The sequence below is a fragment of the Lepisosteus oculatus genome, chromosome 10 (genome assembly GCF_040954835.1).
Source record: "Lepisosteus oculatus isolate fLepOcu1 chromosome 10, fLepOcu1.hap2, whole genome shotgun sequence".
In the NCBI taxonomy this organism is placed as follows: domain Eukaryota; kingdom Metazoa; phylum Chordata; class Actinopteri; order Semionotiformes; family Lepisosteidae; genus Lepisosteus; species Lepisosteus oculatus.
In genome coordinates, this window is record NC_090705.1 from 16,555,227 (window position 1) to 16,582,345 (window position 27,119).

A 27,119-nucleotide genomic window follows, 5' to 3' on the forward strand; every position below is an offset into this window, starting at 1 on the left:
TGCTGGACTGTCCCTCCAGGATCAGATCTGAACATCACTCAATCAAAAGTGTATAAGCCATGAACAGGAGAGCACCAATGTCTCTCATTTCAGCTGGGGGCAGACCTGAGGGTTTTTTGCTTGGGTCTCCAAAGGAAGACAGGATCGTTGCTCTATTTGGTCAGAAAAGGAACAAATCAGTCATTGAACCAGAGTTCGATGACACAGAGCCGATGAAGGTGAAACTGGCCTGCAGGTGTAGCGATGACTGCATGGGTGAGAGGTCACACTAGTCTTCTAACTGCAGATTACAGAGGCTCAGAGAAACAGATAGGAACTCCATAGCGATTAATCCCATTTTCTGTTTTACAAGCTGCAGAATCTGTATGTGAGCTACCATCTGCTTGAACACATTCACACAGAAAGATGCAATAGGTTTCAAATAATATTAAGGGTGCTCCTTGGTGTGCGAAATCTGAGGCGTGTTGCTACCCAGAGGCGATTTCCCACAGGACACCACACAATTGGCTGAGACCATGTCAGAATGACAGCCAGGGTCTCCTAGCGGAGCAGTTTGTGGTGTACTCAGCGCCTCTGTCCTCCAGCAGCTCTCCAGGCTCACAGTGAGACAAGAGCTGGATGGCTTAGAGGGGAACTGCAATCCCGATTTCTCAGACCAGTTATTAAATCTGGGCAACAAAATAAATCAATTGACAGCCTCGCAAAATTTGACAAATTCCGAATTCATTACAAAAGAATGAACTTTGTGAAAGCGCTCCATATTCACCATGGTGACACTCTGTATTCACCATTCATTGAGAGTTTGGGAGAATTGCAAGAGAGGACAAGTGGCTCACTAGTCCCCTCAGAGACGAATGTAATGTGATGCACAAGCAAATAAGTACAAGTTGTGCAGCAGATATTTCACTACAGAAAGTTTCCAACGTGACCTAAATGCAGATCTAAATGGAATAAAGCTCAATTTATTGGCAAAACCATCTCAAAGTCGAGAGCAATATTTCTATGGGATTAAAAGAGGTGTATTCATAAGCCTGCTTGTTTACCATGTAATAAGGCTGCTAGTTCTGAATCGCAGGATACGGCGCTGTGTAAACATGGAAATTAAGTCTATTTTCTGATGTAATTTGGAGGTATAAGCCTGAAATATAAAAACGGCATTGTAGTTCCCCTTTAATTTGCACAGACCTTCAGTAACAAATCAAGTAGATTCTAAATTTAAAGAAAAAAAAAACTATTTTAAGAATCCGTACAAGAGCCTGCAACCTGAACTAGACCAAACTGCCCTCCACTGAGGTCTTGCCAGATGCCAACACTTGCTATTTGTTGTTTCCAGGTATTGAATTAATATAATGAAATGAATGCTCTCCTTTGAAAACTCCGCTCTGAGCCAACACCCACACTGTTACTCGAGTTTTGCGTCTGACCAGGAAACAGCAGATCTTATTTTGTATGTGAAAGTATTTCAGATTTTTGTGTAGGATATAAAATGTTAATCCTCAAACTACCCCAGCCTTGAACACTTTTAATCAATTCACCAGGGAGAGATGCGTCTTTGCAGACTTGTAATATTCTTCCACCGGCAGAAGGAGAAGATGAGGGTTATACTGAATTAAACACTTGCTATTTTGTTTTGCAAAAGACTTGAACCATTCCTGAAGTGCTACTTGCTCCCTGTTAACAAGACTGCAAATTCTTAAGCTCTACAGATGCCCTTAACAATTAGGTTCATACCAGCATTTTAACATTTAAATAAAAAACAACAGCAGCAATCCCCCCTGCCCGGCCAAGCAACTGAACAAAGATTTTAAATGTGAAAAAACATTTTGGGTCATGGAGAAAAGCACACAGTAAGAACAGATTCATCAGGTGCCGATAAATTATGAATAATTATTTCCTCGTGATTGAGAACACATTCAGTGTTGTATGGAAATTAGTCTCTTCAGCCACTACACTGCATCTGTAATTAACAATTAGCATCCTCTCCAGAATGACTTCGGAAGGCAACTCTGAACAAATATCTTGCTTAAAGTGCACTGATTTTACCTGGAATAAGATCAGTTCATGCCTATCATTTCAAAGGCTGTGCTTTGAAACACCCATTTTTGCATAGTTCATAGGTGTCAGTTATAGGATGGATGATTGAGGACTAAAAACATTACATTACAATATTACATTATTAATTGATAACATCTTAAGAATCCACAGCACCTACTTATCTTAGGCAGGATGCATTTTCCTCTGAACAATCCTGTTTTACTATTTAAACCTGACTGTAGCAGCCTCTCCTGAACCCTTTCATATTAAAATTAGTTACAGTTTAACATAAACCTCCTTCAAACTCTTTAACTCCCATTAAACAATTCTACATACAGTATAGCTGTAGATTAAATCAAGCGATGTTATGTAAATTAACAGCTTGATAAACATGTCATATACCTTTTAATTAGGCAGACACTGCTGTCTCCCTTTCTAGCAAAAGGAACACCAGTGCTTGTGGTGTTACTGTACATCTGCAAACCTGTGCTGTAAATGTTCAATTTCAGATTTCAGTACTGTAACTGAATTTGGCTTCTGTGAAAGACAAAGCATGCTCCTTATAAGTATCCATCTATCATATACCAGACCATACAAAATCTGCTCTCAAAATATTCACTGGTTTGCAAATACTCACTTTTTTAGCCTACCCACAACAGATTATATTCTGCTTGGCTGACAATGAATGGAAATTATTCAGAACTCACAATAAAAAACATTTAGGTGGCACACTGCCAGTCAAACATAAAAGGCCTTGAGATATGCTCTTTTTGCCTCCTGTCACTAGAAATAAGCACAATGAAGAGCACATTAACTCAAATTTTTAGCCACGAGTCTCTGAATCGGCAGTCATGTGCACCGCTGCAGTATTCTGATCTGAACTGAATTCCTCTGGGAGTGTGTAAGGTCCATGACACTAACAAAGCTCGACTAAACAGGCTGTGAAAAAAGTTCAAAAGCTTCCATGTCCTATAGATCAGAGAATGGTGATAGTATCTATAGTGCTCAGAGATGGAATAAGTTTCAACAGGAGCATGACAAGAGCTGTATTGCCTGCTTTTTCCCCCATGTTTCCTATACAGTAAACCCTTGTTTTAATGGATTCATAGGGGGAAAAGGGTGTCCATTATTGCCGTAAGCCTGTTAAATCACAAATGACATTTCTTCAGCCCAAAAACACACTATATATAAGCTCTTAACGTGTAAAAAAAAGTACCATATAAACTTTGCTAAAGCATACCAAACAAATACCACCCATCATATGAAATTCTTCTAACCTATTAGGGCACTGTTGATATTCCTTAATTTTACACATATTTAGTATTTACTTTTACCTTGATTTATTATTTGTGCATTTCCCTGATTTTGCATGGAAGTCCGGTATTTCTGATTTTACAGACCGAATTCCCCCTTTAGCAGATTTTGTCCATTAAATCCAAATTCCTTTAAACTAAGGGTTTACTGTTTTCTACTGGCAGCATTCAATGCCTCTGATAGCTCACCTTCCACGCTTATTAATTATTCCAACCAATTATGTGAGGTCTGCTCAGATTTTTTTAATTTTTTTTTTAAAGAAGCAAATTGAGATTTCTCAATCCTCCAGTACTAAAGTGTTTCTTTGAAAATGGGGCTGTGGTTCAGTTAGTCATTCAGTCATGAAGCACGTACTGTTAATATTTGTTCTGGGTTTTTTCATTCTTATGTGGTGAAAAAATATAGCACTTTTAAAATTAAAATACCACAATTACGTGGTACAGATACGTGCTACAGATTCGTGCAGTTACTTGCCAGAAACTGTAAAAAGTGTCAAAGAATAGGTCACTTTTTTGAGAACATACTGCACCTCTGGGTTAACAGCACACTACTTCTTTATTGCATCGCTTCACTATAAATGTGACGAAAAAAAGAAAAATCAATCAAATCAAACTTTCAAGAATAATAAGGACCATCACAAAATGGTGTGAAATATATCAGGAACACATCATATATATCAGGAATATATCTGTAAACAGTTATTATGTGATAGAAATTAATTGTTCAAGTCTCTCAAGTTGTGATTTTGTGAACATTGCTTCAACATCAAGGTTGGGTAGCTAAACTTTTACAGGGAACGGAGGCACCACTGGAGTTATTACAAAACAAAAGTGTTAGTCATTCTAACAGACTAGATTTTGAACCTGTCCACCATTATCTTAAATATCTAACTTTTCCCAAGGCCCATACCTAAACACAGGCACTTCGCACTGAACCACATACCGGTTTAAAAGCTCGGTTCCAGCGGAGAAGAGAGGCAGCTGATCCACAGTCCTGCAGGAACAGAAGAAGACGGATTAGACTGAAAACCACTAAGCTGGAGAAAAGATAAATTAAAATGAAATCTGCCCGAGTCTCCCTTTCTCAAAACATGAATGACAAGAATACAGCAGCCTCTTATAAAAGAAGAACCAAGTTCGTACCAAGACGAGCATTTTTATCATTTGCTCTCAAAATACAGGGCTCATGCACTCGCTCTCATGTTTAATGTATTAAGAGGCTACAGTATGTGCACCTATGGATTTGTCTAAATTTCTTCCTCTGTAATACCTTTATACAAATTATTTCATTCATTCAATTAATGTTATACATATGGTCAAAAAGAATTGTAGTTAGATTGGATTGTAACAAAACATATTACACTAATGGAGGACAGCATTTGGGTACCACACTTTTCCCTTCCAAGATGCTTACAAAGTACAACTGTCCTGCAGAAATCTGCTACATAATGATGCAGCAATACAATACAGTACAATACTAAAAAATGGACAAATGGGCTTTGCAGTATCCATTCCATTGTTCTATTATGGGAGTCAGCATGAATATAACAAGCTCAGAAATATAAATCACATAACACCCAGGGAAAAGAGCTCAGAAGCAGAACAAACTGTTTCTGAATCAAAGTGTGCTACTTCGCAGATCTTAATAGGTAAGCACTCTCCCACCCTAAGGGACTCAGGGTAATATTACAAAAATATAAAACTGCACTTGCAAGAACAACAGTACTTATCTACCACTGTATATTACTAAACAGACATTAAGAAAACAAGATGGAAACATCTTTTCTAGATGACCTTCTTTTCATTCTGCTTCAGTGATTTCCTGATAGCTACAGTGCGTCGTGCTCAGCCACTAACTTTCACACAGCAAACCCAACCAACTCCATTCATGGGGAGGAAAGCCAGAGCAAAAAAAAAATCCTAACATGACAGTAAAAAAGGGGGAACTAACTGCATGACCACCGTCCTTTTGGATCTGCGGCACAAGGGGGAGTGAGTGTATTTTGATGTCCCTGAACAGACAACCACCTCTTTACAAACACAGCAACCATAATTAACTGCAACTATGAGGCTACAGCCTACAACACGGTGCTTGTCCTGTTAAATGAAACTAATTATCACTTTCAAGAATCAGCCTACTGAACTTTCCCCAAACTGGTTAAGCTTTTGCATGTCAGGATAAAAAAAGAGTCGATTTTGGACTTGTAAGATGGCCTCCTCTTCACCTTATGGCTTCGACTCTTTAAAAGAGTGTAAGTTCACTTCAACAAATACACCAGGGGTTGTTTTAGATGGCCGCCTTTAATTGGCAACACACCTGCACAGAACACACCAAATATCACATTTATTACCTCTGTTTCTTCTTGATTTTTGCCTCCTTCGACTTGTCACTCAAAGTCTTGATCCTGAAACAGAGCAGAGCAAGAGGACACAGAAACAACAGGATTCATTCTCATGTGATTTAAATGCAGTTTATTCTTAAAAAGAAGGAACATATCTGAAGAGATGAGATATGCAAAATAAATAAATGAATATTCTGTAAAAGATGTTGTTTATCCACACACAGAATTACATCTACTGTTAATCATTAAGTTTGCATTGAACTTATTAACCCAGCCAGCAAAGACTTCATGCTTTGATTTCAATAGGGTAATTTATAATAACTGAAGAAATTCCATCAAATAATATTAACCAAACAAATTTCCTCTTCATTTATAACTCATTGCAAAACAGAAAACATTGTCTTTCCCCCCACCAGGCTTAAAACTGGATACTAAAAACATCATCTTACAGTAAGGAGAAGGTACAAGTTTCCAAAATGCAATTAAAATATATTGGGGGGAGGTTATTTTTGGATTTGTTTCAATAAGATTAATTGTCTTTACATAGCAGTTTTTTATATCAAAGGATCACAACATAGACACGGTCACACACATTATTTTAGTGTAATTCTGTGAACCGGGGGGGTTGTGCTTTAACAGATTATCAGAGATGTTAAATTTAATCTTGCGACTCAACTATCAGAAAACTTTTGAAATGCGTTGTTACAGTCTATATAATACTTTGTACCGTATTCCATATACAACACCGTACAGTATCTCGGTAGCTCAGCGGGATCTGTGCTGCACGCTACGATTGTTAAATAGTATCATTCGTCAGAAACTATTCAGATTTGACATTACAACACTTCCGGGCTCAAAAGCATCCGATGTCCTTGCAGTGTCGGGTCACGTGTAATTAGAAAACTGTGCAAAGCACTTTCACCCGCACATCACATGACAGCCAGATGCAAGTGATTTTAGAGATTGTGCAACAAATGCAAAACCATTCACTTGCCGTTTTCCGCAACAAATGTCAAAATTCCCTCATCTGTTTGAGTTATGACTTGTTTAGCAAACATCTCCAATACATCTAATAAAATTAGCTCGAAACTAACTTTAGTACAACCGAAGTTTCTAACGTAGGAAGTTTCAGAACATACAGTACGTAACACGAGTGTTGTAGTTTAAGGTTATCGTTTCCCCATAAATAAAAACAGCAGTCAACCTCCTCTTTTTTTCCCTTGAAATATTTCCCCTTATACGTTTTTAGTAAGAAAATGAAATGCTACTGAGCATGGAAAAGAACGCACGTTTTGAAAGGTTATTTACGATTTTAAAATACTTTTGTTTCTTGTGCTGTCTTTCATTGCTTAAATGAAAGTCGAACATTTCATTCCTTTTAACAACGCTGACAGAGTAAAAAAAAGTACAGTACTTTGTAATACTCAACAACTGAAACACAAACCCTGTGGTGAAGTCTTGCTGCACGTTCTGCAACCTCTCTCTAAAATTCTCAAACATCTTCAATTTCTCAATTTTATTATTATACTGTCGGTAAGATTCCTGAAGTCATGTCAGTTTCGATGCTCTGTGACGCGGCTAAAGCTGTCTCAGATGTCCCGTCTCGGACTTCAAAATAAGTCCATATTGACAGACTGCAGCTTTACTAGTCCTTCCCCCTGATCGTCCTGCAGCACCATCCTGACCTCCCGCCGTCTACTTCCTGCTTCCTTCACGTGTCACCATCAACCAATGACGTCAGCGTGTTGTCACCGCTGTATTAGTGAAATATCGTGGTGCTATTTCTGTTTTCCCTGCTTGTTGTATATCAACGTTTATCTTTTATGTAAATAGAAATTTACGTAATTGACATTTACTTGGAAGTATCCTAAGTGGAAAAGGACTCTAAAGCAATATCGTCGCAGTACCTTCTCCTTTAACAAATAATAGGAGCGAAGGAAAAAGTGTTTTTTAGGTCGTTCTATTTTGTGATACAGTATGCCTCCCAGTATGATTCTGCAAATTCCCACACAGAGAAATTCTCCTATGTGATTTTGAGGCTGGTGGTGGACAGATGAGCTAATTAAGAATTGGCAGGATTCAGCCTAAGGTGAAACAAGATAAAACAACAATTCAGTGCATTTCAAACCAGTTTTCAGTATTAAACTTAGTTTCACTACTGTGTGTTTCTGTAACATTGTCTGAAAAAAAGAAAAACCGTGTTCAACAGTTTGTAACTGGTGTAACAAGCTTACAAAGCCTTTCCACATTCGTACTGAAAATATTAACTTTTTATATTCATTTGTGAAAAATGGACTGTCCTAAATCTCGTGTTGGGAGTTTTTATAGTCGGCTATTGCATATGTGATTGTTTTCCTAGATCTATGAAAAACATGTGACTAATGATCTTTAAAGCAACGTACAAAGCTTAATTTGTATTCAGTACAATCTAGATTGTTTATGTCAGCATTGTTCCATTGTCATTGCATAGTTGCTGAGTTTTTTACTGCATCAACGATTATATTAACTGAGCTACTGCCAAGCTGAATCTCCTTTCCCTGCATTATATCAGTTCATTACCTCTGACAGAGAAACTGCTCCCTGTCATCAGATACATTAAGGGTTTTCAGTACCGACCGAGTGGTTTACAAACCATAGGCTCATGGCCTGTATTTTCAAAAGAAAAAAATGTTTCTTCCCAGAAAATGACAGTCCCAGCAATATCTGCCTTCCTGTAACATTTTCCATAAGAAAGAAGGTATAATTTAAGGAAATCAGTTGATCTATATAAACCCCCAAATGTATAGTAATTTAATAATCATTCTTATCACACAGTTAATTCTCTGCATCTGCACATTGTTGCCCTGTGTTGGCAATATTGGTCAAATTACTACTTGGTGTTTACTGTAAGACTCAGCAGTTACTGCAAAAAGTTGCTTGAAGAATAGAACTACACGAACATCCCATGAGTGTGGGTATTGTTATTGGTTTGCGTCTCTTCTCTTCAAAATCTACTTATCTGGGTCTCAAGATTAATTCTACATTAGGGTCTCTGGTATATTTTTGAAGGGGAGATATTTATTCTTGGATATCAGCAAAAGGCAGGGATCAGAAATGAAATGTCTGTTCTGTCATCTCTTTAACCATGTCAGATATGAGTGTATTTTTTTTTCTCAGACACATCATCAAAAACTCTTAACAACACTATCATGCTCAATACTTAAATATTGTAACGCTGGATACTTAAGCTTGTACGGTGTTCTCATTTAAGGGTGCTTTAGAATTCCCAATGAATTATCAAGATTCAGTCACACACTGTCCAATCTTCAGTTTTTTTTTCTGGGAAGTTCAAATAGCAAATATTTTAGACAAGAACACTCATATCCACTCTGTTTGACCAGCTAGGGGCTGCTATGTTCTACAATGTGGGAGCAGGGTGAAAGTCTGAACCCTATTAATTTAAATACTAATCACAGAGCAGAGTAGCAGAGCAGAGTTTTTACACAGGAGTCTGTTGACGCATAGTTATTGAAACAATAGAGCACCTGCACTGCAGAAATGGGAGTTTTATTCATTGTATAGCTTGGAACATTCACCAAGTGTCCATCCAATTTATAACATTAATGCTGGATTAGGTGCTACAAATATTAGCATTATTGTTATAGATTGTTTTCACAATTCTCCATGAATTAGCCCAAATAAGAAACAGCTCCACTACTCTCTTGAGCATTCTGCTTGCTGGGGTCTTATGACAGGTCAGGCAAACACTGTTATCAAACAGCAGCTTTAATGTCTTCCTATTATAAATTGGCAATGGTTTAGTTTCACCTGTCACAAGTAATCTGTGTCAATATTTAACACTCATGGCCATCTCCAGTCTCATGGTGGTGCCTTTTCCTTGCCTGCAGCTGCTTTTAGAACTATAACATTGGTTCAAAATACCTCCGTGTTGAGATCATTTTCATTGCAGCCAAATCTAAATTAAACATGGATCTTGTATACGAATTCTCTCTTGAGTGTGTCGGAGTGTGTCATGGCAGGATGGTTTCTGAAGCGGAATTTTATATAAAATCCAAGCTTCAGTTACAGGGTTGGTCAGTTACTTGGAAGGGAGACTTCCAAGGAAACCCAAGTTGCTGCTGTAAGTGGCATTGGTGGACCAGTAGGAGGTGCTCTTCCTTCCAGATCAGACTTTCTTATCAAGTGCTCCAATATAGTGACTATAGTGACAGGAACACTGTGCATGAAGGAGATGCTGCCCTTCAGATTAAATGTTAAATCCAATGATGGAAATAGTGAGTCCCCCTTCTATAAATTAAGTGTTTTGATAGGAAAGTACTATATAATGTTCAGTAATTACAGGCATTAGAAACATTACAAACTGAAGGATGTGGTGGTTGTTGCATTCTAGTAGACTTTGTGTCTGTCTGAAAGAATTTAAAGGACATCCAGCATGAAATCACAACAAATACATGAGATTAGGAAGCCTATCATTTCCGAGCAGTAATTCACTGAACCCTTCAACAGTGTGTAGTAAGTATGGTGAATAAAAGTTCAGCTTTAATAATGTTCTGCCACATGTATGATCCATTCAAACTGGTAGTTTCAAACCTCCTTTAATAATCTGTTGCCATATAAGGATGCCATAATCCTGTAAGAGAAAACCTTCCTCATACCTCGGTCTTTTTATTACGGGAATTTGCCTCAGTCTTCCCCTGCTTTATTCCAATAGTATAGCTCCCAGCTACGGAAAACATATTAAAATCAGTATTCTAGTCTCATTTCACCTAATTGAGACTGGAATGCTGATCCTAATATTGTTTACTTACTTGCCATTACAAAAATGTATCAGATGGTTAATTTAAAACTATTAATTATGTTCCATTAGTACAATTAGCTATTTAAGTGGCTTGCTGTTTGAGTCTTCATGTATTATTAAAATATTAATGGAATATTTTATTCCTCTACATTCTTAAATATATTGATTAGTTATCTCAGATTCATGCTAGGAAGCATGTAATGCAAAAGGATTACAAGTTTGAGAAGGTTATTTATTTCATCTGCTTTGCAAGTGGCTAATTGATCCTAAATTAGTCAGGATGAATTTCTGAGTGTCACAATCCACAACTAAAATGGCCAAGTTGTTCCCCCTCAGTGTAATGAAATTTCTTTTTTCAGTCATATCTACACTTCTAATTTCACTTTGGAATGTCATGGGCATATTTAGTGTTTTAGGATTCAGTTCTTCTGAGGATTCTGAAAACTTGAATTGAAACCCCTCAACAATCTCCTTGATTCTAGTCTAAAAGGATATATTTCCTCCAGTCTGTGCATAACATTCCTTTGAGACCACGCATTCAGGATTGGTCACAGACGAGCAGAGAAACACTTTTTTTAGGATGGAGGAATCAACAATTACAGATACATTGATTTAACTACCAAGCACATTTTACTACACACATTTATAAGAATCAGCAGAAAATAGTGTGGAATTATTATTGTGATCCCCTTGGTTATGTCTAAATCAGAGAGAGCAATCAGCTATTGTGTTGCAGAGGCATTAAGACAGCATGCAAGAGAAAGAGTTTGTGGTACATGCAGTATATTTTCATGGATCTGGAAATGCTGTGAATTTTAGCAAAGCCTTCACTTTCTCATTAGGACAGGCTGCAAATTTACATTCCATTAACTTTCTAATGTGACGTAGGTTATGTGCCAGATTTTCAATGCCAGAGCAGCTGCACATAATGGAATCCCTGGATGGAATGTCTGTATTCTGCTCCTCGTTGGTGTAGCCAACAAGATAGTCCCTATAAATATGTGTGAGCAATTCAAATCAACTAGTTATTGTCTTTCTGAGCCCTATTGTATGTATCCGATCCTTCATCTGCCTTGAAAACAAATCTCAAGAGGACTGTTGACAGTTGCAAAGAACTTGTAAAACCTGCTCTTTCCTTAAGATCTCATGTACAGTTATTGCATATTCCTAGCGCTCTCTTGCATCCTCATTATTTAATTTTCTGATCATTTCAACTACTGCGTAAAATAGCTTATTCTTGGTTTTGGAAAGGCGGGAGACTAATTTGTTTCACACAGAGCTTGTGCTCATGAATGAGGGACGTTGTCTAGTGGAGATGCTCTGTGGCGTTGCCTCTCTCTCTGTGTTACGTTCTGGTTTCCTGTTAGAAGGAGGACGTCACTCACAGCTTTGACATTTTCTTCTTTAACGTCCTTATCTTCATTAATTATTTTTGCGCCAAATGCGTCTCTGCGTTCTGATTGGGAATCCTCTCTTTCATTTTGTTTTATTCCATTTTGAAAATTCAACATGTGGGAGCTGGTTCTGATGGAGCAAGTAAAGGATAAGACTGCATATAATAATAATAATAATAATAATAATAATAATAATAATAATAATAATAACTACCAATGTACAGCCTTCACCTGGATGATGCAGCAACAGCCAAAGTGTGCCACTACACTCACCACACATCAGCTATTGCTGGCAACGAAAAAGTAATGGAGCCAATTCATAGATGGGAAGTATTAAGAGGCCATTATTAGTAAAGGCCAGGGGAAAATTTGGCCAGGACACCGAGGTTAAAACCCCTTATCTTTTGGGCAAACGTCCTGGGATTTCAAATGACCACAGAGTCAGGACCTCGGTTTTGTGTCTCATCCAGAGGACAGCGCCTTTTATTACAATTTAATGTCTCTATCACTATACTGGAGCATTAGAACCCACATAGACCACAACATATAGGGTGATCGCCCCCTACTGGTCCAACTAACACCTCTTCCAGCAGCATCTGTGGATGTACAGTTTTTTGCCATGAATATGCTTTATACCATTTTTATCCTTATATTTTTTCAAAATCTACCATTATGCCATTTTACCATTTATACCAGATTTCTTGTCAGAAATGGTATTTTTAGTACCATAGACCATTCACCTTTTTTGTGTAAATTTGCATGCATTTCTCATTTTCAAACATGAGCGATTTATATATCCAGTCGAAGAAAAAGATGAGTTGGTAAAGTATCCTTTGTGTATGATTAACTTTCCTCTTTGGCCAGCATGTTTCCTCAGATGATTATTGAATCCTACAACTAAACAAAACTACCAATAAGCCCTGTAGTTTTTCTAAATGTGCTTAAGCAGCCTCATCAGTTCTATAACTCCACATGAGTTACTTGTATTGGGTCCCTTCATTTGATTCTAACATGCCCTCAACCTGTTTACTTATGGAATAAACTAACTGTTCCATCTGTGTAAAAGTGATCGAGGTATCTATGAGAAATTTCACTGCTTTGACATAAAAAAAAGATTTCTTTATAAGAACTAAAGGCTAAAGAGAGTATTTTGTGCAAGACATGTGGTACAGTATATGATATTGTATTGGTGTGTTTGAGACAGATGAAGCTATGGCACTTGAACGTGAAAATGTCAGTTAATAACAGTTAATATAACAGTTAACAAGCCATTTGGTAATACTCTAGAATTTGCACTTAATGAGAGAAAGGAAGAGATCTCTATGTGAAAGCAGTTTCAGTATTTACTTGGTTTTGTACATCTGACTCATTAATTTCACTGTTAAACTGTAACCCATGGGCTCTGCTTACAACCTTTATAAAGACATATTTTGCAAGAGTGAAGGGTCAAGAGTGCTCTAAAGTCATGACTCTGCCACAGAAATGAGATAAGTTTATTCTTATCACCTGTTTTTAGACAAGGTAGAAAATATATTTGCTTGCCAAAACACAGATAACCTATTAAGGTCAAAATTCTAAATGTGTTAATCATGCTAAATACACCTGAAATATGTTTTCCAGTTCACTTGCATATTTTAATGTGGACTAAATATCAATTGAAGTGATTTACTTAACTGATCCAAGGTGAGCCATACTGAGACTGATCATTTTTCTATGGATCTTGTGTATTAAAAATATTTTACTGACACTTTCTAATACGGATTTGGAAATGAAGGAATCTACAGGTCTTGCTTGAGGTTTGCTTTGTAATGTCACAAAGTCAGGCAAATGAAGTGTTTCTAAAGAGCAAGGAGGCATGAAACATCTTTAAGAAGGACACAAGGTCAGGGGTGTGTGCAGCTTACAGGGAGACTTTTGGGAAATGTCAATTTTTCCCACAATTCAAAGATTTTAGTTCCCCTCACTAATCAAGGATCTGTGCTCCTGCCTAAAAAACTATGAAATTGTGAGAAATCAGGGCAAACTCTACTTGTAATAAAGTTACAGTTAGTTAAGATTAAGTTTAACCTGCCAGGTTTCTTGGCTTATTGAGTTGAACATTGGAGGTAGAATGAAAGCTATCCACCCAGAAGCTAATTATTCAGTGAAGTGAAATAATGAAAAAACAAGAATAAGTGCAGTGTTTTTATTATTTATGTTTTGAAACTGTTTTTTGAGGTAAATATTTGGAGTGGCCCTTGGCTAATTCATCTTTCAGAGAAGTTATCCTCCATTTAAAACAGCAGTAAAGACCACTTGTTCTAAGATCACTCCCAAAAGAGCAGAAAATGAGACTGTTTTAGCTGTTTCGATTTCTGCTCAAACCCGGTGTCTATTTTGCATGAAGGCCAAGCTTGATCTGTGAAGGTGTTATTTTCAACAGGCTTTGGACCCACAAAAGTGGGAAATAGCAGGCTAGTCTTCCAGGCGCCATGAGCACAATTCAATACTGTACAAATTGGATATCGATTGACCCTTTCATGCTGAGACATCAAAAGGATTCATAAAAGGGAACAGCTGCTGAGGCAGTGCTAAGCCTCAGGTAACACAAGCGAATGCTGAGAAAACATCTCAAGTTCAGTCTCAAGCGGAGGAAGATAAAGAGGAGATGCTGTTTTTCTGAGTTATTACCAGTGGGAGGGAAGGGAGGATAGCATCAACTAGAAACAAATTTGCCATGCAGAAGCATATTATTTTATGCTTCATAACTTTATTTTGTTTTCTGTTTCCATGACAAGTATGGAACTAAGCTGTGTATTTCCAGAAGTGCTACCTGTTTTTTAAAAATCCAATTAAGTGTAAACTTCATTTGTAAAAACAGCTTTTTAAGAGGCAGTGTTTTCAGAAATCACTCCTTCCAGAAAATACACATATGGGTTGTAAGCATTTTTTAAGTGTCATTCACAGCCTTTAAATACATAATGCTCCTGATGATAATAAGAATAATCATGAGAATCTAATTATGAATATATATTCTAATCATTTTAAAATGCCTGATTTGTAATTATAAAAATGTCTTCTTGCAGTAAGCATATCATTTCAGTAATAATATTCAATGCTCATTATTCTAAACTATGCATTAATAATAAGTGTTTGAGACTTTTCTTTAAAGAAGCACAGGTTCCTACTTTTAAATGACATGAATAAATGGGACTTTGGAAACCGAAACAAGATTCTGTTTAACTAACATTAAAATGGACAAGTGTTCCCGTGAGACTGAGATTTTTTTTCTGTTCACCATCACATGAGCCAGGGTATATAAAACTCAAGGTTTTGGTCACAGCAGTGAATAAGCAGACTAATTGAGCACTTTGACTAAAACAGCCATGTTACAACGACTAAAGTTACAGTCGGGGTCATCTCTCACAAATGGATTAAGATTCCATAACTGTATCAGGTGGAGCGCTGCCGCTCATTAGCTTTGATCGTGGTCATTTATGGGCTCAGAGCCACAAGGCATTGCTCCACAGACAGCATCAGGCTACGCTACACCACTTGACGCAACTGGACCAGCTAAAAAAACTCAGACCACTAAAAGGCTCTATTGTTGATTGTCAGCTGAAGCTAACAACTAGCAGAACCTGTGGACCATAAAGGAGACCCAAAATATTTCTGGTTATCTTTTGGGAAAAGCCTAATGGGAAAAATATACACTGTCTCAATTTAATAATAGTATTCTGATTGTAGTTTACAGAAAACCATTTGACCTTTAAGATCTCCTTTATAAGCAGACATGAGATATTTATTAAAATCTCTCTCCTTCTAGAATGACTTGAATCCTTGTGCACACAGGGGAACTGCACTGTGGCCTTTTCACATATTCCTGCTGAGATTCCTGTACTCCCTGCCTGCCAGTGCTGTGATTTTTAAGCAAGCTTAGCAGTACTGCCAGACAGATTTCAACTTAAAGTGTAAAAAGTCCAGTCCCTCATAGCAGAGATACAATTCAACTGCTTGGCAGCTCATAAAGAGCAGAAAGGCACGCACAATCCACAACCCCAGCACGGGGCTTCCAGCTGACAAATTGCTGTGAGAAACTGGAAGGAAAAAACTCTAATTAATAAACGCAAAGCTTCGATGTGTGTCCAATAAGTATTCTTTCTTGGAAAACTCCCAGATCCTGTTTATTTAAACATTCACAGTCAAGCACAACCTATCTGTAGCCTATTATTTTCAAGTTTCCCGTGATCAGATTGATGTCTCACATTTGCCTGTTCTGGGGCAGCCGAATGACGTGGGAGTCCACTACCATCAAAGATTGTTTCAACATGTGGTGCCCTTCATATCGGAAATACTGGAAATAACAACACAGTGCTCTCAAAATCTGTATAATTAAAGAGCATGGTGCCATTTCATTTGTTCTCTGCAAAGGTCAAACAGAGTGGGAAACAGCAGTCAGTAGGAAACAGAAGATAAGGCATTTTTCTCTACAAAATCAATTTTTGATATAACACCTCACAGGACTGAACAGTGCAGACTGGGCACAAGATTCTGTGTATTGTCTCAGTCTACAGCTCTGTGCACCCTCACAGCAAGCTGGATTGGATCAGAATGATACTATACACTTGCAGACAATGGGAAGTATGTCCTCAGCAGGCAGGTCTCCATGAACTGACCTCCTCTCTAGCCCTAGGAATGAAAACTCCAGCCCTTAAGGACCTGAAAGGTCCTCAGGTTTATACTCTGATCTTTTCTTACTTTCAAAAACTAATTTTTAGGGTGCGAAAGATGTCCTGTTTTAATCAGGTCTTTTAATTTAAGTTAAATTTATCTGTTTTGAATTGGAAAATAATAAAACCTACATGAACCCAGTCCTGTCCACTGTCCAGTCCTTGTTGAATCCATTGTGATAAACAATTTCATAATGACTTCTTGGTGAAAGCCAATTCTAAACTGGAGTAGCACTGACTTAGTGTAGAGTAATTAGCTAGTATGAAGCTACATGTGGTAATTGTGTACTGGAAAACAGACAAAAAAGCTAAAGGTAAAGGTTTACCAGAAATCAAGGCAACAGCAGTTTCCAAAATAGAGAGACTGAAGTAGCTTACTCAACAGCAATTGTGGCGTCAAAGGACGAGCACTGTTCACATTTCCATTGCAAGCTCAACTTAACAACAACCCACTGTGTGTCTCCTATTATTTCCTATGTTGCATTTTGTGCTGAGCTTTTTGTTTCTGTGGTTTTCATCAGATTCCCCCCAGTGCATTGAGTAATTGTTCTGTCCTGCTGAAATATGAAGGGGTGAGCGGTCCTGTTTCCGCCAGGCAGTGTGGCTGTAGTGCCGAAATAGTAGCAGCAGCAGTATTTGTGTTAGTCTCACACTGAGCGCTGTAGGAAGACAGACACTTCTCCCAACACTCAGAAGGAGTGCATGCAAACACAAAACGCAGCACCAACAAAAAAAGAAAATCGTAGCAAGGAACATAATGAGATATCAACTATGTGGTGGAGATAATAGGATTATGTATGAAAGGGTTTTCAGCTTTGATCAGAGAGTAACATTGTCTACGAGCTATTGATTCAAATGAGTGCATGGTGACTTAATTGAAATCTTAATTAAACAAATTGTTTGTTTAATTAGAACTGAAGTAGAAGTAACATGTGCATTTTAAAAGTGGTGTCAAACAAAATACTGTTCAGTAACCATAAACAGCATTTAACATATTTAGTTAAGCCAATAATTAAGAGTTGATTAAGAGCTGATTAGGCAGCTAAGGAGATCAGTTGGAAGGAAAACCAAAAGACACAGTTGTCCTCCTATACAGGGTTTGAAGAAATACTCAGTATTGTACTGGTCAGCACTGGGCCAAGTGTGTTTCACTACATACAATAGATTTGCAGCAAGACTGCAGATCTGCTCATGCCCAGCTCACATGTTCACCTACTGGGGAAGGGGTCTGTGGAACTGTGAACTAAACACTCAGGTGTCCCACGCACTACCCCTGAAATAGTGAGCAATCCCATCCCTTTCAAACGGATCCCTAATTGAAATTCCATAGGCAGCTTACAATACTTGCTAGGTATAATAACTATAATAGCTTATTTTATACATTCTGTTTCTTGTAACTCAAAAACCACAACACCTTTATTCAGATTTAAACAAACAGGGAGCACGCTACAAATCATCCAGGTGGATGCTGCACATTAGTGGTGGTGGAGGGGAGTCCCCATTACCTGTACCTGTAAAGCGCTTTGAGTGGAGTGTCCAGAAAAGTGCTATATATAGTGTAAGCAATTATTATTATTATTATTATTATTATTATTATTATTATTATTATTATTACAAGCAATCAGAGTTAGAGAGTCTGCTACACTTGCAGCAGAAGCACAGCTGTCTCTGGTGCCTTTACTTGCCAGTTTGTGTCCCAGCTGTTCAAAATAATGAAATAATGAAATAATCTGAACTGAGTCTTTATATGGTCTCTTGTGTTCAGAATCAGAGACCAGGTGCACACTGTTTGGTGTCTATTGACTCAAGGTCAATGTAATATCTGATCTCTCCAGACACATTTATAAACTGCAAATGCTCTGTCCTGGATTTTTTCTTTTGGGAAGAAGTGAAGTATGTCTGCCTTCAGAGCTAACATAATGACATGTCCATCAAAGGAGCTGTGAATTAAACACATTCCACTTACTGTACAGTGCAATGCCAGAGTTTAGGAATATCCCCAGTATGTGTTTACTTGATAAAAGGCTTTGGTTTGATGTGTTTGCTTAAGCCAGTTCATTGTTTAATTTCGTGCATCTGATTATACAATGGAATAGAAACAAAAGAACAAAAAATCAGGCCTTCCATTTCATAAGAAACTTACATTTAAGTAAAATACCAGCAACAGTGAAAAACAGCTCCAGTTGCCAGCTGAAGCCATCTGTATTGAGCAGATACAATGTTTTTTATTTTCACTGTAATACGGGGTTATCCAGAGAAGTGTGGGCACACTTAGCTCAAATTCAGGAAACAGCTGTAAGAGAACAGAACAAATATCCACAGTGAGCAATCATTTCTCCATGGGATTTGTATGAGAATTTATGGAACTGATGTCAAACCATATGTCATGATCACCACTGTCAAAATATTATGGACACTCGCCTAATTACATGTTGGGCATCAACTATTTGAAATATTTATCAGTCTAATGTCATCCCATCTTTCTGACATACCGGCCTTCAGTTCAGGTTGTATTGAAAGTAATGAGATCTGAGGATTGCCCTGGCCAGGAAATTGATGGTAGTCTGTCTGATGTTCCTCAGGCCCCAACTACACATGATTCTGATGCTGATGCTGACAGAGCCTGATGCTGATGCTCACTACTTTCATTTACAAAACATCCATAGTATTTGTGGGATTACGCTATGTATTCATAATCATGTATTTTGTATCTTTTCTAAGTATCTTTCCGCAACTTGCTGTTTCTGTTTGATATTCTGTGATATACTGTATATTATGTTTGTACCTGTTCAATATTTGATGCATGTTTCCCAGTATGACATAATACAACCAGCTATGACATCATTTGATTGTGTAATTTTGTTCTCTTGAAAGAATTAGAACATTATTGATTGGTTTCCAGGAAATTACAATAGAAAGAAGTGAAAGACACAAAAACTATGATGATTTAAGTCATAATTCTCTAAATGCTTTATTTACACAACAATTAAAAGTGAAAACTGTTCACATTGAACTGTCAAGTAAGTGAATGTATGAATAATCCAATTAAAAATATGATATACTGTATGTCCAGTTTGCATGTCAAACTGTGCAAAATAAGTGTATCTGTAAAGTTCTGATGTTCAGTATTTAACTTTCTTTTCTGCTGAAGACAGCAGCATGAAACCTGATACAATAATAATAATAATAATAATAATTGCTTACACTTATATAGCGCTTTTCTGGACACTCCACTCAAAGCGCTTTACAGGTAATGGGGATCCCCTCCACCACCACCAATGTGCAGCATCCACCTGGATGATGCGACGGCAGCCATAGTGCGCCAGAACGCTCACCACACATCAGCTATCAGTGGGGAGGAGAGCAGAGTAATGTAGCCAATTCATAGATTCAATACACTTCTCTTCTAAAGAACCACGAACCATGAACCTTATCATGAAACTCAATCAGCAATTCGCCATTAATGGCATCTCAGACACCTACCTGGTTGGGTTTCTTCTCTGACATGTGGTACTGGGGTCCAGATGCCCTTTGCCACAACCTTTCCCCTGCTACTGAGCTTCCATCTGGCCTCATACTGCTGGTCTCCTCCCTCTAGCCCAGGGTCCCACAATTCCACATAGAGGGTTTCATCTGGTTCATAGAAGTCAAAGATTGACCATGACTCCTCCTGCCCTGACTGTGGGAAATAGCCTCCCCTTACTGTCCCATGACAGCAGGGGAGGGGAGCTCCACTGGGGTCAGCTGGTGAACCAGTCCTCTGGCTCATATCCTCTTGTACAAGACAGGTACAGGAATTTTCTTTCCAGTGAAGGTCTTGGCACAGGGCTCCAGAGGGACCTGGTTCCTTGCAGGTTACAGTTTCTTTATCCGGGCACTGGGCCTCAGATGTCAGGATCTCTTCACTGCACTTGGACATCTGGACAGGCCAGCACAGGCAGAGACAGTCTGCCACAGATGGGCAGCAAAATTTTGATTTTGAGTCACTAATGTCACCTTGCTTTTTAGTTAATCCCTCCTCTTCCTTTTTCTGGCCCATTTCAGTTCTCCTCCAAGTTGCGTTCTGTCTCTTTGTCCCTGTGATTTCTCCTTTCCTTTGTTTCAGTTCTTCTGGCTCTCTGTCCTTGTTCCCAGTACAACAACCACAAACCTTCAGACTCTTCCTCATTGTGAAGTACAGACCAGCCAAGCTGCTGCTCTCAGAAATGGAAACTGTCTGATGCTACTAGGGATACATTGCACTGGGGATCACATCTTTATGGCATCATCATTGTTATTGTGATTCCTCATTGTTGTGTTATGGAAATGGTGGTGATGTCACAGGCCCTTGGTGCTTTAATATTCTATTCCCATCTGTGCTTACAGTGGATGATGTCACCCTGATGATGTCACTACCACTGACACAAGGCTGTATCTTGCTGTAACATTGTGAATTTCTGTCTCTGATCATAATTAGTATCTCAAGGAGCTTTCTCTCTCATTCACTGCTCTTCTGTTTGTCTTCTGTTTTGTAATAAGTACAGCAACAACTGTCTGAGCAACATTCCATCTACTATCTGCTTTCCATATTTGTTCTATGCATCATCTTTCATGATGCAATTAGCTCTTCATCATTCCAGAACTTGAATTTATGCCAGGGAGTTATTTAATAATAAAGCTCCAGACATTTCATTTTTCTTGCTGTAGTAATATTATCAGCTTGGGAAGAAAAATTTACAATAACAACACCAAAACTAAAATTATTCACATGATATTCCAGACTAATTGCTTATGAAAAGACCATGTGATGTTACTATTTTTCGAATAGTTTTCTACTTTTGTTTGGATTTTGTCCTATAGTACATGTTGCACTCTTTAAAGTGTTGTAGGGGGCACTTTAAAGTATTTTACAGAAAGAAAGGCAAAATGAAAACACCAGGGGGCAGGTGGTCTATTTTTACACACACCCTAGAGCCTGTTTAATGACTACGATTACAGGATAGCTAGAAAAGATTACAGGAAAGCATATTGACCGCCTTATCCCCTGAGATTACAAATAACCACTGTGAAAAACATCTGCTTGCTCTAGAAGCAGGGCAAAAATATTATTTTACTCATTGAAGTAAAGTAATGAGAAGTGTAGTACAGTGGGTAAGTATCTCGTCTTGTGCATTGTGGGTTCAAGTCCCTGCTGCAGACAGTACTGTTGAACCTGGATTGAGGTTCTTTACCCCAATTGCTACAGTCCACCCTTTTCTGTAACTGAGAACCAACATTGTTGGGGGCTAAATTCCTGTAATGGAAGGCATCCTGTCCGGGGGGGGTGTGTGCTCTCTACTCCTCCTTACACCAGGAAAAAAATAAGGATAATCCCTGGCCTGATGAGCTGCTGTGGCTCAGATAAGAGAATTACCTTCTTAATGAGAGGATTAAGGATGGCATGGTGGTGCCGTGGTCAGCAATGCTGCTTTGCAGAACTGGGGCCCTGTGTTCAATTTCAAGGGTGCTGCCTGTGTGGAGTTGGTGTGTCGGCCCTGTGTGCATGTGGGTTTCCTTCGGGTGCTTCTGTTTTCTCCCACACTCTGAAGACATATTGGTAGGATAATTGCCTTCTGGGAAAATTGGTGCGGTGTGCATGTCTGTGTTTGTGTCTCTGTGTCCCCTACGGTGGACTGGCATCCTGTCTGCAGTGTGCCCTGCCTGTGACTAGGCTCTAGCTCTGTCATTACCCTTTTCTGAATAAAGTAGTTAGAACATGGATGGATGGGAAGATAAATGTTATCACCTTTACATGTATCATTTCATACATGACAACTATTTCCGGGAACTTTAATGAAAATATCTAGATATTTTTTTCACATTCTCTTTAAAATTGTTTACAAATAAGCATACAGTGAACTTGATTGCAATCCAAGATAGCAGCCATATCACTCTGCAATGCATAACTGACACCCCACTAAAGCTAAGCAAGTGTGAGCCTGGTCAGTACCTAGATGAGAGACCTCCTGGGAAAGCTAGTGTGGTATTGGGGCCAGCAGGGGGTGCTCACTATACTGTAAACAGGTGCCGTCCTTCGGATGAGATGTAAAACCAAGGTCCCGACTCTCTGTGGTCATTAAAAATCCCAGGGTTCCTCAAAAAGAGCAGGGGTGTAACCCTGGCATCCTGGCCAAATTTCCCATTGGCTTTCATCAATCACTCTGGCCTCCTAATAATCCCTATTATGAATTGGTTTCTTCACTCTGCTCTACTCCTAGCTGATGTGTGGTGAGCGTACAGTACACACTTTGGCTGACATCGCATCATCCAGGTGGGGCTGCACATTTGTGGAGGGGCGTCCCCATTACATGTGCTTTGAGTGGAGTGTCCAGAAAAGCACTATTTAAGTGTAAGGGATAATAATAATAATAATTATTATTATTATACCTCCATTCTCTGTCTGTGTATGCTTGGGGTATAACACTAGCCTATGGAACTTGAGTGTTAATTTCTGTAATTACACTAAAGTTCTGTATAATATAAACTTTATGGATAAACTTTTTATATTGACACAGGCTATTCTAACTGCCTTTGCAATGGCATTTGGTGACTTGGTGAACCACAGATAAGATTTTCTTTTAAGGTGGGACAGATGCACTCAACAGTATGATCAGTCATCCTTTCACTAAATATATTATTATTCAACTGGAATCCTCATCAATCACTCCGAATGTACTAATGGACTTTCAAGTGCTAAGCCATTTTCCTACTTTATATCTTTATTGATATTAATATTCAGCAATTAAGATGGCTGGAAACGTGTCTCTCGTTTTATTTGCCATGCTGATTAAGTGGGATAAATTATGGCATTTGAATTCATTGGAGCAACTTTTCTAATGGGTTCTCCAATGTAGAGTGAATATCATTTACACATCTTATTTACTTAAATTACTCTCTTATTGCAGAGCTAATTACACACACAATTATTTGGCCACGAATGAGACCCCATGTACCATTGTCCATTACTGCCTAAGTTACACTGTTAGCAAATTAAGTGCAGGGAATGTCAATGTTGCTTTTTAGAATCCCTTGCCATCTTATCATCTACTAGGAAAATTGAAATAATTAGAGATAGAAACAACAGTGATTAAAATGCTTGTTTTAAGGTTTGATTGAGCTAAAAGTGTTTAGAATACTTAAAAAATATTAATATTCACAATTCTGTTCCAAAAGTCTTGTTGTCTTTAGGGAATGCCTGTCCTCTACATAATTCTGCAAAGTTACATCAATATACTAATTTCTAGTGGAATAACATCATCATGTAACATCTCTAAAAACAAACATTCAGCTCTAAATGCACTTCAGCAGCATCCTGAAATGCAAATCTGTTTCATGGATCAGGTGCTGGTAGCATACCTAGTATATGTTCAGGCATAGATTACTTAATAAGTCACCTGAATAAATCAATATGTGCTGTACAGACCTATACAGTTAATTTAGCTAACCATTTAACTTTCCATTCCACAAACAAGGCTGGTTTATCAAAAGCAAGAAGACAAATGACATCATAAAGGTGAACTTGAAATGAGTGCTACAACAATCTGGAAGAGGTGAGCGACACTGCCCCCTAAGGGTCAGTAGATAAAACACATCCCCTGAATGTTGCCTGGGATGATGTGATGAGGAGCCTAATTTAATTCCATAAATCTGGAAAGAGGAGAAAACTGAGCCATGATCACAAAATCAACACCCCAGTTTTGAAGACTGGATGCCAGATGGCTTTAAAAGAAACTAACTTTCAATTGTCAGGATCCTCCAGTCACAAGTGAGAGGAGGTAATTTGATCCATCTAGGTCCAATTGGTAGTTAGCAGCTGATTGACAGAATTTAGCTGTTTCTTGAAGGATCCCAGGGCACCAGCTTCCGCAACATGACTGGGTAACTTGTTTCACACTCCTACAGTCTTTGGTGTAAAGAAGTGCCTCCTGCTCTTAAGTTTTCAATGCACTACTATTTAGTTTCCACTTGTGTCCTCTGGATAGAGTTTCATGGTTCATTCTGATGTCCACTAGGTTGACACTGTCACTGACTTTGAGGATTCTGAATACTTGCATCATGATCTCTTGTAGTCTTGTAGTATATCAAATTCACCTAAGAATTAGTCGGTTTAATTTTTTTAATGAGTTAGAGGCATAAGGTATGGTCATTTCTCAATAAGAGTCCTGGTGCCACAAAGATAAAAAATATATATTGGAAAACGTGTAGGTGGAAACATTTCTCTCCATGTGATCTAATCTACTTTAGAATGTAAACAAGCAAGAGTAATCGAGTTAACTAACTTAATTATTAGAAAACTGATAAAGAACTTAGAATTTCACTTTCACACAATATGCAGTAAAACATTTGTTTGGTCATTTCAAAGGAGTGGGTAGGGCTAGTGGTTGTGTTTTTGTGGTTATAACCTGAGAACTATAAATCCTCCTGGATACGTCTTTAGGCCATTGTGTTTTTGTATATGCAGACCCTTGGAATTGTCTACAACAGTAACATTTCAGATGGTTACATATTGTAATAAATACACATTATTACAACACAAAATGCATTTGCCCACACAAAGAAGTCTTATACTAATATTTGCCGGTTACAGAAAGGAATTGTTGTTTAGCTTCACAGTGGTTACTCAAATAACACATAACCACAAGAATGCATGTACCTTGGGTCCAATTGAACTATACTGATATTACCTAATTATGATAAATGTCCTACTTATTTCTTTTTTGTTCTATTCACAAGTGAACTGTTTTGAGGGACCCAAGATCCTTAGACAACGCTGGAATGAACTGGATAAAAAATGCAGGAATTTCAAAAGTGTTGTTCCAGATAGTAGTCTTGTTATATATTTATTATCAGCTCAGCAGAAGAAAGCGATTGCACTCATCAGCTACAGTGGAATAAAATTGCCTGCTTCTTTCGAGCAACCCATGTAATACATTGACAATCAAGGGGGCTGATTGTGAATTCAGTTTGGATCACAGCAGGAATACCAACAGGACTGATAATGAATTACAATGGAAGTCATAATTAAAACTATTTGTATTTCATTATTTTCTTCACAAAAAGTTTCCACCTGAGTGCCACAGCCCCTGACCTCTTTCTTGTAAGAACAGGTTGCGCGATTCTGCTCATTGACTGCCAGGTTCCTGCAGGTTTTAGAGCTGCCTATCATCTGTCCATGTAGTAACTGCTTCATCCAATACAGGGTCGAGGGCCAGGTAATGGAGGCTGTCACAATAAGCAACGGGTGCAAGGCAGGATACACCATGGACAGGACACCAGTCCATCACAGGGCCATCTGGCACAAACACACTCGGGGCTAATTTTTCCAGAGGCCAATTAACCTATCAGTATGTCTTCGGACTGTGAGAGGAAACTGGAGCACTCAGAGGAAATCTGTGAACATGAGGAGAACATGACAACGCAGATAGAGAATTGAACCTAGGGCATCAGTGCTGGCAAAGCTTATCACTCTGCCACCATGCTGCCCAGCATTCAACTGTCTCTTAATTAATACTTTATTGAAAACACACTTACCCACTTAAAAAGTTCAATTAAGCAACTAAGACCTGAGACAGAATGTGAATCTGGAACAAATGCAGAATTAAGGATTTGAGTTTCCTGTGCCTGACTTAGAATTTACTAGGAGGTTGGTGCTGCTGATATAACGAGGGTCTAATTGACAGATAAATAAGGAGAACAGGTGTGAAAGTGTCCATTTAGGCTTTCAGGCATTCATTTCCACAGTTACTGTCTGGAAACTGGCTTACACCCATGCATTTGTATGTGTGGAAAAGGGTTCTTAGGACAAGCGACGTTCATTTCTGTTGAGTGAAAGGCTTGTTTTGTAAAATATAGTAGGCATAGGTGGGTCCTGCATACAAAACATACTATTAAAAATACTATTAGTATGTAAAGAACATTCAAAACAAAGTGTTGAGATAATGAAGCAGTGAACAGGAAAGAACAAGCCCCAGAGAGAGAATTATTCTCTGATACAGTATACTGAGAAAAATACAGGGACGTAACATCTCAAAAAAAGATGTAAGAGATCTTGTTAAAATAGACTGTTCAGGTTTCAGGGTCTTTAGAACTGCAGATTTCAAACAGAACTCTAGTCAGCATAGAGGGCTCTCTAGAACTGAAGACAGTTCAGAGGCTTTTCTTAAAAGTCTTGTTGTTAAGAGATCAAGGGAGAGTTACAATAAATTTTCCCTTCCTTTTTTGAAAAAGAAGGAATAAAAGCTCCTGATATCTCAAAATACAAAATGTATTTTTGGAACTATTAAATAATTATTCCTGGAATCATTGGAATTATTCCTGGGAGATTTATATAAGTTTTCAACTTCTATTGGTGATACTGAGGTTACCATAAATGAGGTCAACTCTAATTTAACCTAGGGTAAATTACTGGTTGGCCCACTAATATTCTCATAGTGTTGCAGCAGTGGTAACTATAGGCAGTATCGGTGCACCCAAAGGACTAAATGTTGATTTGGCAAGGCTATATGGGTATA

The 27,119-nt window shown here is 38.2% G+C and overlaps 1 protein-coding gene and 1 long non-coding RNA gene across 3 annotated transcripts in view; both read right to left on the bottom strand.

Moving 5' to 3' along the window:
- The window catches only part of dtnbp1a (dystrobrevin binding protein 1a), a 102,841-nt gene extending 95,450 nt beyond the window's left edge, over window positions 1–7,391 (bottom strand). Inside the window, exons 1-3 of one of the 2 annotated variants that reach the window (XM_015357661.2) lie at window positions 7,134–7,391; window positions 5,699–5,752; window positions 4,291–4,341 (exon numbers count right to left, since the gene is read on the bottom strand). In XM_015357661.2, the coding sequence (XP_015213147.2) occupies window positions 4,291–4,341; window positions 5,699–5,752; window positions 7,134–7,189 (161 nt within the window). In that variant the 5' untranslated portion in view covers window positions 7,190–7,391. The remainder of the gene's footprint in view (window positions 1–4,290; window positions 4,342–5,698; window positions 5,753–7,133) is intronic. The other variant, XM_006635862.3, reaches the window with a different exon arrangement.
- Window positions 7,392–18,795: 11,404 nt separating this feature from the next.
- LOC107078637 (uncharacterized) lies at window positions 18,796–20,830 on the bottom strand. The gene is made up of 2 exons (XR_011190881.1): window positions 20,074–20,830; window positions 18,796–18,883 (listed from the first exon to the last, which is right to left on the bottom strand). It is a non-coding gene; the product is annotated as an uncharacterized lncRNA (long non-coding RNA).
- Between the last annotated feature and the right edge of the window lie 6,289 nt (window positions 20,831–27,119).